At 35.5% G+C, this 15807-nt stretch overlaps 1 protein-coding gene across 20 annotated transcripts in view; it reads right to left on the bottom strand.

The window, feature by feature from the left end:
- Positions 1-15807, bottom strand: part of RIMS1 (regulating synaptic membrane exocytosis 1) — a 517565-nt gene that overhangs the window by 309769 nt on the left and 191989 nt on the right. For all 20 annotated transcript variants that reach the window (XM_055390601.1, XM_019029847.3, XM_055390599.2 and 17 more), the window contains exon 3: positions 73-286. In XM_055390601.1, the coding sequence (XP_055246576.1) occupies positions 73-286 (214 nt within the window). The remainder of the gene's footprint in view (positions 1-72; positions 287-15807) is intronic.

The following is a 15807-nucleotide window of genomic DNA, read 5'->3' as shown; positions in this document are numbered from 1 at the left end:
GTTCTCATGTTTGGAAGGCGTAATAGTTTTTATCCACATTCACAACGCCCCTTATGTTCATGGAATACTCACGTTGTTTGACCGTAGAGACACGCGGCCTCCGCAGCGTGCACAGAACTTAGTGCGACAATAGGAGCAGAGATGACCGCACCCATCAGCAAACTTTGTTTTATGACAGATTCCACAAGTCGGAGCATCGTCTTTGTGCTCGCCCTGGTAACGTCGCGCTTCTTCCCCTATTTTTCTCACTTGTTCCTTATAGCTTTCAAACTGTTGATGCAATCTCCTAGGCAAAAGAGAAAATGGTAGCAAACTAAGTAAATAGTGGAAGACAAAACCAAGAACAAACAAAACAAGGAATATTTCCTAACAAAAAGGAAGCATAGCTATTTGAATTAAACCAAAACATACAAAGCTATTTTCCCCACTAACCTTACCTTCAAAGGTAGGATATGTATTAGCATGATTCCATAATCCCTGTTTTGCTTATTAGCACCGAACTATGTGTATGTAGAAGCTACATAAGCCCTGTTTGTCGCCAGCAATGAAATTTGAGTATCTATTCCATGCCTCTGTTTCTTTTAGATGTTTCAAAATATTTCAACTGAGAGCTCAACACTTTACAACTACAGTCATGTGTGCATATAACTGAAACAAAAATTACACAAAATATTTAGCCTAAATACATATGATGTACTATACTATTTTCTATCCTATTCTAACTTTAATACTGAATATAATTCAAAAATAAGTTTGTCACAATAAATTGATTCCATGACCCAGTATTTGAGCATGATGCATACTTTGACAAATACTGTTTTAGACTATGTTGCTGGGCAATCTGTCTTCTATCCCCCATTCCTGGAGGCTACTTATCTATTTGGGATCAAGTATCTAATTTAATACAGTACACAGAATGTTAGCTTTTACATTATATTTGAACTCCTAGTTCTTGCAGTTCACATCAAAAGTTCTAAATCTTACCTTGTAGATATGCAGATTTTTACATAGTTCAATTTTTCATTATTTTAACCAGGTAATATGTATGAAGCTTGCTAGCAACCACTCCTGATTAACTACTGACTGTGGGGACAACTAAAGTTGTCTAGGGAAACCTCCCATTAGAATGTTCACATTTAATGTGATTAAAGTCTCCTCCCATCGACATCAGTTCAAATCCCAATCTTAAATCGCTATAAATAGAACTGTTTGCTGTTCTGAATAGAACACAAGAACATCCAGTGAATGCCCCAGTGGAAGGATGTCTTGGTTTTGAAAATGAGAACTGAGAGTTGTCCTGAGCCTAGACAATAGTCATTGGCTATTTCGCCAAAAGAGGGACTCCTTCTCAAATTCATCTGGGTATCTGAGCTAGTTTTCTGGATTTGAGTATTCCCTAGGACACAGAGTACACAGATGCTTTTGTTAATTCAGGCAGTTAGTTTGATGTTCTCAATCTAAGATAACTGTGAGGAACTGATACTCCCTGGAAATAGAATCAAGTAAGTTAGGTCCAGGTACTGCAGTGTTTGAGGTATTGAGACTTCATTATATTTTCTTTTTAACCTTAATAGCTCTTAAGCAGAACTTCTGTGATTACTTTAAAAATTCTCAAATCCCTTTGCTGCTTTGCCAGTTGACACCTTTTCTATTTAATTCCAATAATTAAAGCAAACATCCAAGCACCAGCACATAACAGTGTAGTTTAGGATCTGAAATATTTCCCAATTTAAAGGCCAGCTAATATCACTTCATAAAGGAATATATGTGATATTTCATTTAATGAATGCAAGAATATCTGGTCAATTTATTGAAGAGTTATTTGATACACTGAACTTTTTATACTTTAAGTATAATTAATCTAGGGTCAAGCTAGTAGAAAACAACTGTGGGCACTTGTTATTTCAAAAGTTATCATGCAAAATGGCACTGGCAATCTTACTTCTTCCACTAAAGAAAATTATTTTAAGGAAGGGCTGGGCGCGGTGGCTCACGCCTGTAATCCCAGCACTTTAGGAGGCTGAGGTGGGCGGATCACGAGGTCAGGAGATCAGGACAATCCTGGCTAACACGATGAAACCCCGCCTCTACTAAAAATACAAAAAAAAAAAAAAATAGTCGGGCGTGGTGGCGGGGGCTGTAGTCCTAGTTACTTGGGAGGCTGAGGCAGGAGAATGGCATGAACCCGGGAGGCAGAGCTTGCAGTGAGCTGAGATCGCACCACTGCACTCCAGCGTGGGTGACAGAGTGAGGCTCTGTCAAAATAAATAAATAAGTAAAATAATAGTAATAATAATTAAGTAATAAGAGCAACGAAATATATCTAACCAAGGAAACTCTAAGCATAGAGTACATAAATAAATATTTATTGTGAGAACCACCAAATCAAATCTATTTAAGTAAATATAAATGAGAAGGAGAAAACTAGGCTAAGGAAAAAGTTTCCCTATACACTTATTCTAAAATATAGAACATGATGTAGTATGAGTATTGGCAAACTTTTTGGAATAAAGCCAGACTGTAAATATTTTAGACTTTGAGGGTCATGTAGTTTCTTTTGCAACTGTTCATTTCTGCTGTAGTAGGAAAGTAGCCACAGATAGTATGTAAATGAATGAATGTAAATATGCTCCAATGAAACTTTATTTACAAAAATAGATAGTAGTCCAGATTTTGCCCATACAGCAGTTTGTCAATTCCTGATTAGTATGTGCTTTATGCTAAGCTATAATGGCTTGAAAACCAAAGCCTCTGTGTGTTTTTAAATTCAAACATACAGGAATTTTATATGGTGCAATCAAAAGGGAACCTGTTTCAGGAAATCTTTGTACAATATATACAGGCAGGGCACTGACCACTGAGATAAAACCTTACTCTATTGCAATCTCATAGCATTTCATTTGGGTCACTCATAGACCATTTATTATTTTTACTATGTTTTATTACTGTACATAACACCTCTCTTCTACCAAACAGTAAACAATATTAGAAATGTAGTTTAGCAAATAGTTCAGGCATACACTTCCTTCGCAGCAGCCAATACACACACATATTTGCTGAATGGAAAATTTATACATATAGGTATTATTTTTCTTAGTCTGTTTTGAGAAAAAAGTCCATACAACTTACAAACAAGTTCATATTGAGGACAACATATCCTAATACACCCTACTTCACAAAACACTGAAAATTCTGGGTGTAATATTTAAAAAGATAACTTTTAATGTACGTTTGAGCTGGAAAGTATGCAAATTCTCAAAGGACAAAAATGAAAGAGAAGCAGTAATTCAGAAAAGTAACATATCTCTGAAGCAGATGCCAAGAAACATGTACTGAGGTTCTGTGACCAAGAACTTCAGTTTTAACTCCTGTACAAGTGATTGAAAATAAAATTTTAGTTAGGTATTCACCAAAAATAATTGAAATAGAGTGTATGATATCCAAACCAGTAGCAGAAAAAATACAGAATGAGAAAAAAGTCAATCTAAAAGAAGATAAGTGTTAAAATAAATAAATACATAAACATAGACAAAGCAGAACATTTAAATATTACAGTATGACATGGTAAAAAAAATCTAACACATGAGGAATCACAAATGTTATACATTACAAGCATCATCATCAAAAGACAAAGATCATCACATTAGATTTTAAAAATCCAGCTAAATGAAGTTTTGAAGAGATATACCCAAAATATAAAGGCACAGAATGTTTGAAATAAAAGGATAGAAAAAAGAGATCTCAGGGAATTAAGAAAAACAAACAGACAAGCAAACAAACAAAAACCGGTATAGAACTTAAATTTAAAAGCATTACTACAGAGTGTAAACTACTATTAAAAAGTATTCATTTTATTTTGCACATGACAATGATAAACTTAATTGCATATAACATATGTATATCTATCCAGTAGATTAAACTTACTAATCTTGTTGCGTTCTCTGTGTGTGTGTATGTGTGTGTATACATATATGTATATACATATATACACACATGCTTACATATATATATATACACACATACATATGCTTAATACATATCTAAACTTTTCCCAAACTCTCTAGGACCCGAAATTCCTAAAATCGTTTTATTTCTTAAGCTAGTGGTGGAGGGGTTACATGATGTAGTTTATTTTTTCTTTACACCTTACATATATGTTTTATAATACTGTTTTGTATGTATGAATGATTTAATATTAGAAAGAAAAAGATTCAGATTCAGTTCTGTCTCATCAAATAGCATTGAATAGCAAATCAGGGCTACACAGAATTGAAGATCTCCTGGCTGTGACAGGTGGGCAGGCAGCAATTGTTCCTTTTCTAGTTGGTCATGGCAAGTGAGTTGGTTGGATGAGACTTCTCCACTGAGGTATGACGGTGAGATCTCTAGCTTCTCAGTTTCTCCATGGGGGATCTTGGAGTAGGTCCTAAGGAAGACAGCCACCAGGACACCATGTTCTTCTCCCAGAGGGACATACCTAAGTGGCCTGGGGCAGCTTTTCACCAAGTGCTTCATCCCAAAGCTCATGAGGCCATTCACACAGCCATCACTTCAAACTCTACAGGGAATCACATCCTTCTGAATGCTGGCCCTTGGTGACCTGTACCCATCTATGCCCTCCTCTCATATGCTTTAGAAATTCCTTTTTTGTTTCAGCAGCAGGTCTTGTTTAAACTACTGGTATAGACGTCCCAGTAGGGAGTATAATGAGAGAAGAAAGAGCTTGCTTTTTCTCAGCCTATAACTCTCTTAATCTTCAAATATTTTTTCTTTCTGGGTTTCTTCCTTTACTTACAGATAAGATTCTCTTATTCTGCTCTGGAAGAAAAAGTCCAACTCAGGTCCCTGTCAACTTCTCCAACTTATTTCCTGCAACGCTCCTTATTTTACCAGCCAATATTATGGAAGGAAGGAAGGAAGGGAGGGAGGGAGGGAGGGAGGGAAGGAAGGAGGAAAGGGAGAGAGGGCATTCCTCACTCCTACGTCCTTAAAATCTACCTATTCCATAACCTGCACTGTTCTATTAAATTGTTCTCTTAAAATACAACCTTAATGCCCTTTTCTCAATTCATATTCCCCTTACATTACTCTGATATCTCGTGTTGTCAAGATGCTGTCCTCATAATAAAATGTGCCTTTGGAAGCAAGATACTGGTAGTGAAACCATAAACAGCACATTTATTTTTTGTATCTGATGTTTTAATGCTTTAATCTATATCAAATTTGTGACAGTGCTCTATTATGAATAATAAATGGCAATACATATTTTATTAAATGGTCTTACAGTAAATGTGGGACTGCAAATGTAAAACCTTTTTGTGAAATTTATTTGTACACTTCGATTTTAGAATTAACAATATATTCTTATTGACTAGTGAGGTTAACAAAATATATGATCACAAATCACAGATTTAAATTATCCACATGGAAAATGGAGAGTATTGTAAAATACACAATGCTATCAAAAGAAAAGCATTGATATTGAAACTTTCTCCCAGGATATGAGGTTCTGTTTTTTTTTCATTGTTTCACTATATAATAATTGTTGCATTATTTTAATAATTGTACATTCAATTCAAGAAACTCTAAAATTCAATTTGTAAAAAAGTTGTTTGTGTGATTAATAGTATATATTTCGAAAGAAACAAAGATGAATGCCTAAAAAACTAAATATTATTTTATAAATGTCTGAAAATCTAAATATCATGCTATGAATGCAAAATAAATAATTTAAACAAGCAATTATTGATGACATTTGTACAAATTAATATGTATTTGTTGAACAAGTAAATCATAATAGTGGAATGTAGAGAAATCCTTCTAATTAGTGCAGAAATTCACATTTTTCTATTTGGTAATTTTTCTTCTCCCATTCCCAAAGAAATGAGAATCTAGGAGAAAATTCTACCTTTCTTCCTGGATTTCCTTTATGAAGTCTAGGCAAATAGAACTGGATTTTTCCAGAGGAGGAAACGATGGAAGCTATTGTTTTAAAGTTTTAAAACTCCAAGTGGTAGGTTCTAAGAGCAGGTGAGGGCTTTCTCTGAGATAAAAGCAGGGCAGAGGCCAGGATAGTTTGCATGCAGGACTTCCAAAAGGAGGATTGCTTTAGGATGTGTGTACAATGGTGGAAGGGCATAGGTGCTGAAAACAGTAAGCATGGCCTCTGTTTCCCTTGTCGCCTTTGGCACAGAAAACAGATCAATACCATCATACGTTCCCTTCGTCAACCTTAGCACATGGGCACCACCAAGTCCTTATGAAGTTAGTGGCATGGATATTACAGCCAGGAGAGTTGTTCTGAAAATGATGGACTGATTAAGAGCCTCCAAAAAACATGGGGGTTGTCCAAGAGGGAGCCCTAATAATGACTGAAATTCAATGTTTTGCTAGTCTAGTAGGTTGGAGGCTTGTTTATACACATTTTGACATCACACTATACTGTTGAACATAAATTCACAGTTCTTGACTTCAATGAATGTATAATCAATTTAGAAAGTAAGTTATACATAAATGTAAATTAGCAGTTCATGACAGCATGTACCAGTGTCAAAGAAGGAAAGTAAGTCATATAGTTTTACAGTTAAAAAACTCTTTGTTGTCCCCACAACACAATTGTCCCCCTTTTAGTGAAATTGCCTTTTTGATTCCACTCTATAATAGAGGAGCTATAAAATTTTGCAAAATTTCAAGGGTCACTATTTTTTTTTTAAATTATGTTTGTACATCGTGGCTTCTTGTGTCAGAGTTGAGTAGAAAATAACAAACAGCACAGTCTTTTAGACAAAAAGGTTAAATAATGGAGTTTTCTGCTACAAAATAGTTGGAAGAGGGATGGTTGTGGGGTCTTGGATTGATCTCTTGGAATGCCCCTCAAAACAAAATCACAAGCTAACTACTCAAAGTTCCACCATCAGGCCAGGCACAGTGGCGCATGCCTGTAATTTCAGCACTTTGAGAGGCCAAGGTGGGTGAATCAACTTGAGCCTAGGAATTTGAGAAATGCCTGGGCAACAAAGCTAGACCCAATCTCTATAAAAAATTTTAAAAATATATTAGCCAGGCATGGTGGTGCATGTCTGCAGACCCAGCTACTCAGGAGGCTGACATGGTAGGATTGTTTGAGCCTCGGAGGTCAAGGCTACAGTGAGCCATGATCATGCCACTGCACTCCAGCCTGGGTGACAGGGTGAGACCCTGTCTAACACAAAAAACAAAACAAAACAAAAATACCAAATTCCTCAATCAGGAAGCCGCAGAAATCAGAAACCTACTGTCCAAATGGCTAGTGTTAGTGTCCTACCACCTCAGCTAAGGTATTCTGATCTAGAAGCCACCACAAGAGCCACAGCAGGAGATCCTGGGAAAATGATGCCCAGTGTGTTGTCGTGGCTCTGCATCTAATTCAGTTTCAACTCAAATCTCATGCAAGCCCATTTGACTGATGGAACCTAAATTACATCAGGAATTCTAGCTGCAGGAGAGTCTATGAAATTCAGTTTTCAGATTTCTAGCTTTTTCATAAGACTTCCTAAAATGATTTTGAAATGTATATTGTGAGGGTCAGTCTTCCACTTCAGCTACAATCCTCTAATCTATGTCAAATTGCTTAATTCCTTCCACTGTACCATGGGTGAACAATATCTGAGTCTAAGTCTAAGATCTCCCTTTCCCATTCATTTTCCATTTTCTCTCTCTCCCCTCCCTCTCTTCCCCTCCTTTCCTTCCACTCCTTACCTCTCCTTCCCTCTCTTCTCTTCTCTCCTCTCCCTCCCTTTCTTTTTCTTCATCATACACTAAGCACATATTACTATGGAAAGCATTTTGCCACCACCAGGAAATTTAAAAAATAGATTCAGTTCCCCAAGCAAATTACTTATATGAGGGGTCTTCAAAAAGTTCATAGAAAATTAGTATTACTAAAAAACTATGCATTTTCAAAACTTTCTTGCACCAAAATGAACTTGTAATAACTTGTTATAACATGTCTGAAAAGTACCTACTAATAGTTTGAGGCACTAAGAAGGATAAAACATAAGTTTGAAAAGAGCTTCTATGAGAGCAACATGAATTCCTCTAAAACAGAAGCAAGAACAAACATGAAATTTCAAGTGACCGGGCGCGGTGGCTCACGTCTGCAATCCCAGCACTTTGGGAGGCTGAGGCAGGTAGATCACCTAAGGTCAGGAGTTTGAGACCAGCCTGGAGCCGGGCCAACCTGGTGAAACCCCATCTCTACTAAAAATTACAAAAAATTAGCTGGGTGTGGTGGCAGGCGCCTGTAATCCTAGCTACTCAGAAGGCTGAGGCAGGAGAATCGCTTGAACCTGGGAGGCAAAGGTTGCAGTGGGCCGATATCAGGCCATTGCACTTCAGCCTGGGTGACAAGAGTGAGACTCGGTCTCAAAATAAATAAATAAATAAATAAATAAATAAATAAATAAAGTAAATAAATAAAATAAAAATTAATGCAAGTGAAGTTTGGGCAGAAGAATGGTGAAATCACTGACACTTTATGAAAAATGTATGGAACAATATTCCAAATAAATCAGCAGTTTACAAGTGGATGACTCATTTTTGGAAGGAATGAGATGATGTTGAAGATGAAGCCTGTAGTAGCAGACCACATACATCAATTTGTGAGGAAAAAAAATCATTTTGTTCATATCCTAATTGAAGGGTACTGATAATTAACAGCAGAAATAGTAGCCAGCACGATAGACATCTCAATTGGTTCAGCTTACACAATTCTGACTGGAAAATTAAAGTTGACCAAAGTTTCCATTTGATGGGTGCCAAAACCATTGCACCCAGATCAGCTGCAGAGAAGAGCAGAGTTTTCAATGGAAATTTTAAAGTGGGATAAATATGCTAAAGTATTTATTTGAAGATTTGTTAATAGTAGATGAAATATGGCTTTATGAGTATGATCCTGAAAACAAAGCACAATCAAAAGAATGGCCTTCAAGAGGTGGAAGTGGTCCAGTCAAAGTAAAAGCAGACCAGTCAAAAGCAAATGTCATGGCAACAGTTTCTTGGGATGCTCAAGCCATTTTGCTTGCTCACTTTCTGGGGGGCCAAGGAATGATGACATCTGCTTATTATGAGAGCGTTTTGATAAAGTTAGTCAACCTTTAGTAGAAAAAGTCCCAGGGAAATGCCATCTGAGAGTCCTTCTCCACCATGACAATGTTCTTGCTCATTCCTCTCATCAAACAAGGGCAATTCTGCCAGAGTTTTGATAGGCAATCATTAGGCATCTACCTTACAGTCCTAAATTGAATTCTTCTAATTTCCTTTTGTTTCCTAATCTTAAAATGTCTGTGAAGGGCACTAATTTTTCTTCAGTTAAAGTTATAAAAAATACTGCATTGGCATGGTAAAATCCCCAGGACTCTCAGTTCTTTAGGGATAAACTAAATGGCTGGTATCATGGGTTATAAAAGCATCTTGAACTTCATGGATCTTATGTTGAGAAATAAAGTTTGTAATTTTTTATTTTTAATATCTTTTTTTCTGCAAGCTTTGTGGATATATGTACTTGTGTCTGTCTCGCTCATTTTATCTGGTTAAGAAGCTGCAGGGACAGCAAATCAACGTAAAACTTGGGCTGAGATACAAGGTACATATACAATCAAACAAACAGACAAAGAACCTCCTTCTTTCTGTAGTGATTTAATGCACAGCACAAATCTATCACCTGTGAATGAAGGCCCTCAATATTCTTAGCTTGTATTATTTCATTAGCTTTCTAACTAGGCTTCCTGACGATGGTTTCCATCATTCTAGTGCATCTTTCATACCGCCTGAATGATCTTCCTAATAAACTGAACCAATCATGTCAGTCTACTGATTAAATATCATCTCTGAGGTAGTTCAATTTCTCATCCTGTGGTACAAGGTCCCCACTTACTTATCTATTAGCATCTCTCACATACGTTTTCTCATACATCTTACACTACAATCAAATTAAACTTTCCAGCTACTTGTCAAACACAGTAGAATCTTCCAAACATCAATTCAACAAACATCTATTGAGGTCTGTTGCACAACCCACTATCCTTAAGGCTCTGGGAGTACAAAGAAAGTAGCATAAGAAGGTCTTGAGTTTCTATTATTTTATTACCTGATATTATAAATACAAGTTGTTTACAGGTGTCAGGCATATGCATAGTATCCTGCAAAAAGAAGCAATTGCAATTGCAAACGTATGTAACTCAGATGAAATCGCTTTTACAGCAGTGTATTTTTCCTTCAGCCTTGAACTTTCTTTCATAGTTTGAACTCTTACCAAGTGTCATTAAAAATTATCAATACTTTACTAATCTAAATTTACTTAGGTGAATTTTTCACCTAACACCAGCTGTAGGAATATAATATGCTATTCTACATATGAGCATACAGGCTCTCCTTTGGAAGAAGTATGAATTATTCTACCATTTGCCTTTGTTGTCTCCTTCAATGCTTTTTGTGAATCATTTCTGAAATTTAAGAAATCTAGTTGTACAAGCTTAAAACCAAGGTTTTCTTCTTTGCCAGGACTTGGGGTTCATCACTATGGCATTGCTTAAGCACTTTTCTTAAGAGTGAGACAAGATGAAGGAAGGATTCCAAAACCCAGTGTAAAATGAAAACATCTGGGAAAATATAGACACAGGAGAAACTCCAAAAATTAGTGGGTACAATTTCCTCATTTTATAAATGGGAAAATTTAGGGACACGCTTTACGTGCCTTACATAAGGCTGGTAAAATGGTTGGTGATAATTAGGTCCTCTATTTCAAACTTTCCACTACACCATTCTATTTTCAGAATGCTAATTTTAATTATGGCTAAAGGAACGGAAAGTTATTGCTTTGTAAGAGGTGTTTCCTTGGTATCCTCAAACTTAATATGCATCAGAATTATCTAAGGGGCTTGTTAAAATGCAAATTTTTGGACAAACCTACAGAGCTTCTGATTCAGTAGGTTTGGGATAAATTCCAGGAAGGAGCTTTTTTAGTAGTTCTGGTGCAAATTATCCAGAGACCACCATGTGGCAGAGACTGCAAACATTAAGAATAAACTTGAAAATGAAGGCAATTTTTTCACAGATCTGTCATCTCATTTCATAAAAATAATCATCCCAATGAAACTTTAAGCATAAATGCAAAATCTGGGGCACTACCCCTCTGAAAATATGCTGAATAATTTAATATTATGTTATATACACATATTTAACCTGATATCCATCACTGTTTAAAACTTACAATTTTATGAATCACAGAAATGTGCACATTTGTATATGTGAGTTTTAAAAAGCATCACAGTGTTTTGTACACAGGCTTAAACATAGGTTACTTCAGAGGCAATATTCTAAATATCTCAGTAATTCAGAAATTTACCCCAGATGTTATTGAGTAATTTTTGAAAATTACTACAGTTCTACAAATTATCAGTTTGTATCTAAAAACGTATTTGGTCTTTAGTTTAAAATGAGTATACTTTTTTCTTATTGCAAATGTCCAGCAGATGGCACTAAAGCATTTTATTTTTGCATTCAATTCTGTCACAGTTATTTAAATTACTTTTCTTTACAACATCTTATGTGTTAAAAAAAAATTAGTACAATCAGCAGGAGATTTGACTTATTAGGAAAATGTGTTTTCAGAGGTGGCTGAAAAAGAACAAAAGAAAAATTTATAAAATGTTGCAATTTCTGCTCTTTTGCAGATGACTATCATTCTACATACCCTTTTAAAAAATTATATATTAAGGGTTTTTGTATATTTTTCTATTGTTGGTAGTTTTTATGGTCCCCCATTTAGCATTGTTAAAAATGAAGTTCATCCAATCAGCATCCCACAGTGTTCTGAAAGCACTGAGAGATGACACTTACAAAAAATAAGAGCATAACCGATGATTAGCTATTAGTGTTTTATAGTCTATTGCTTCAGTCAAGCATTTATTTTTAATTCCACTTTCAATTTACCATAGGAGGCCACTCCTGAGTAAGCATTAAATGAAGACATCTGAGGACATGGAGGCCCACTAGCATAGATTTGTTTTCTGCTGCACTCCATCTCCCAATAAATACCTTCACTGTGTTCCTGAATGCTGTGAGGTGCTACATGTGTAGAAGGCTCATGTGTTGGGTCCTAGAAATACTGTTTCTAGATTATGGAACAATATTACTGCTTTCTATTATTGGAGATATATCAGAGGTCTGAAACTGAAAACCTCGTTCAAGAAAGGGTCATTTTAATATTTTGACAAACAAGTTATCTCATTCACAGTACAATTCAAGAGAAGAAAATCAAGTAAAATTATGAGAAATCATAAGGTAGGATATGAATTAGGAATATCATTTTTAATAGGAATGAAGTAAGTTTTAAGAAAATAATCTTAATAGGTAATATTGGGATCATCTATATAACAGATATGTAATCAACTGATATTAAATAGGTCTAATCATACTCCATGCAAACTTTTCCAGAATGTGTCACATGATCATGCCAACCTAACTAATGCATAAATAGCAAACTCCATGTGTTGGCAATTTAGAAGACAGTGGTGTCTACACACATGAGCAAGCCAAAGTGTTAAGTAATCAATTCATGCTTGCATCTTCTGGAATGCACAACACACTGTAAACATTGCCTTTGCTCTATTGTTGACTATCTTCACCAAATTGCTTTGTTATGTTACTATAAGGAGGGAAAAAAACCAACCCAACTACATTATACAACTGGACACTTTTTGGAAGGAATTAAATATAATAGTTCAGGCATAAGTGTGAGTCTGGCCTGGTCAGGATCAAATCTAGTTCTATTTCTCAGTGTCATGACCATGAGGAAGTTATTTAAACTCTGTTCCTCAGTCTCCTCATTTATGAACTGGTGATAATAATAGCACTTTGTAAGATTATTGGGAGGGTTAATTGAGATAATCAATGTAAAGTGCTTAGCACCGTGTCTAGCCTATGGTAAAAGCTCAATAAATATTAGCTATTATTATTATACGTAGACATAGATAATACATGAGGGAAACAGAGTACTTCGCTTTTAAGTTTCTGAGTACACTTAGCTGATAACTTTGGGAGGCAGTGATGACTGGCAGGATTTCCTGGCAGATGGGGATCAGTATGAGTGGCTTGGATGATCTATCAATAGACCACTAGCGAGGGGCAAATAGGTCATCTTGTGAGATGGAAGTCAGAGTGAAAAATGAGCCCACAAGTAAAATTTGTTTTGTGGAAACTCCAGAAGATACAACCACTGGTGGAACACGTGTAATGTTGTCTGAAAATTTTTTCGGCATTTTTATGGTCATTGCTGATTCACAACAAACAAAAAAAAAGAAAGGAGATTCTAAAAATCTGATATTTATAAAAAGAGTATTATCATTAGTATTATCACTGCACTGATAAATGTAAATTGGCTGAATCACAAATATTTCCAATGTTCTGAAATACTTGGTGAATGAATGATATACAGAAAAATTTTAACATGAAAGACTTGTTTCCCTTTTCATGTTTAAAATCTGATAAATTTACATACATCAAATGTATCCTTCTTATTAGTGAGTTAACCAAATTTTGTTGCCTTTTCTTCTTTTAGGTGAAAAACTATGTTCAGGGATGTGTTACCTAAGGGAGGGGGGCTTTCAACATTACTTTGACAAAGTATCATTACCTTACATTTTTAATATTTGATCAGAATAATTCCTTTAAAATATCAATGGTCCTATAAAGCTCTTCAGCCTGCTTTGTTTCTCAGAAATCACAGAGCCACAAGGGAATAAATGAGAAGTGCAATGTCCCCTAATTTCCAGAACATCTAATGGCTTCATCTCCCTGGACAAATTCTTCCGTTGGTAAAGTTTGTGCTCACCCATTCTGGTTACCAGGGTCTCTATGTGGCCACCTGTGACATTCCTGTCTTGTCTGTTCAGAGGTTCTGAACACCCACTTATCCCTAGTGAGGGTATAATGAAGATATGCCGCTCCTACTCTGAGTGTAGAAGGAAAGTATATTACTTGCTTCTTGACCCCAAGAAGTGAGTGCACAAGCATATTTCTTAGTTTTAGATTTAATCTCCATGTGTGCCAATACTTGAGAAAAGAGCAGAGCCCAGTGGTTCTAGTGCCAAATTTCCTGGGTTCAAAACTTTCTTGGGCTCTTCCTCTTATTAGCTTCTGATCTGGCAAGTTATTTGACATGCAAAGACTCCACCTCTTCCTCTGTAAAAGGAGGATAATAATGCCTACCTACTGTGGGGTTGTTGTGAGGATTAAAATGGCTAATATGTATATGCAAAGCACTTTGGGAGGTGTGAGACAATAGTAAGTACTCAGTAAAATATTAGCTATTTTATAATGTATAGAGGAAACAGTGAACAAAAATCAGATAAAACGTCTATTATGGTCCTGTGAAGTGTAACATTATTCAATGGATTGAAATACATAAATAGGATCTAGAACTATGAAATAAAATACCTAGATTGAATCCAGATTCTTAAAAGCAGTGCCATCAAATATTCTATTTGTAAAGCTTAAGTTGAATAGCTGAGTAATAAAAAATTTATTCCAAAAAGGCTTCCTCTTTTTCAGTTTTAAAAGCAGAAGAATACAAGCTTCCTGAATTTTACTTGCACAGTATACTGAATTAGTCAGCCATCATTAGGTACAGTATTTTCTAATGCATTCTGGAGTGCATTTCAAGGCAAGTGACAAGATGTAATTTTCTTCCCATTACATTTGCTAATGATGACATCTGTTTTCATCATTTAATTAAAACACATTGTTAATATGCATATAAAACCTAACTATCATCTAAATAATATAACAGGTGTTGTAAATAACTTAAGTTCTTTTATATCCACAAAAGAGAGATCATAAAACCAATAATTCAAATATTACTGCTAATGTAGAATATAAAATTCCAGAGACTATCAGAAGGATTTTTAATTTATACAAATGCAAATGTATTCTATATCTGTCCCATGTAACCCAGAACCCCTACCACTGTTTAATCAACTCCAGACAACCCCTTCTACCCTCACCAGCCACTACTTGGTAATAATCAAGTCTATTTTTAAAACTTACCATTTTATGGTATGGTATATTTAGATACTAAAAAAAAGTGTCATAATGCTTTCACTAATCATAGTGCACACAAAGCTAGGAGCAGTCATTTTACCTTTCATAATATTGCACCATCTATGCAAAACTTTGAATAATATCAAGGTACTTTGAATTTGAACCGCATTTAATTCAATAGACTGTGTCAGAACCCTGGACAGAAAATCTTGCAGTTTTTGTCACTGTCATGATCCAATCAAATTAACCATGATCTAATTCCAACTCAACAGTTCTATTGATTTTGTAGCAATCAGTCAAAATGAAAACACTTTGCTATACTTCACTTATGAGCAACACCCTATTTTATCTATTTTTGGTCATTTCCTTTGAGTATTTGAGTAATCCCCTCTGATAAATCATCCTAACCTTAAAATCTGGGTCTCATCCTTTCTTACCCAGTTCAGTAACCCCTGCATCAAGTCCCTTAGAACAGGCAATTGGTAAATATTTAGAGTTCAATTGAACTGAAAGCTATTCAGTGGAGTAGCCCAGGAAAGAAACCCTGTGTGTGATTCTAAGGAGAAATCTACTTGTCCTCTGACTCTTTAAGTTTTATTGCCCTTTGCCTTTCTTAGGGTTAAACTTAGCATATTGAAAACACTGTAGCTACTCAGAGTGAAATTCATATTATATTATCATCTGAGGACTTTGAATGCTAAGTAATGTTTTGTTACTACTGATTTCCCT

The sequence above is a fragment of the Gorilla gorilla genome, chromosome 5 (genome assembly GCF_029281585.2).
Source record: "Gorilla gorilla gorilla isolate KB3781 chromosome 5, NHGRI_mGorGor1-v2.1_pri, whole genome shotgun sequence".
In the NCBI taxonomy this organism is placed as follows: Eukaryota; Metazoa; Chordata; class Mammalia; order Primates; family Hominidae; genus Gorilla; species Gorilla gorilla.
This window is presented reverse-complemented; position numbering and strand designations above follow the sequence as displayed.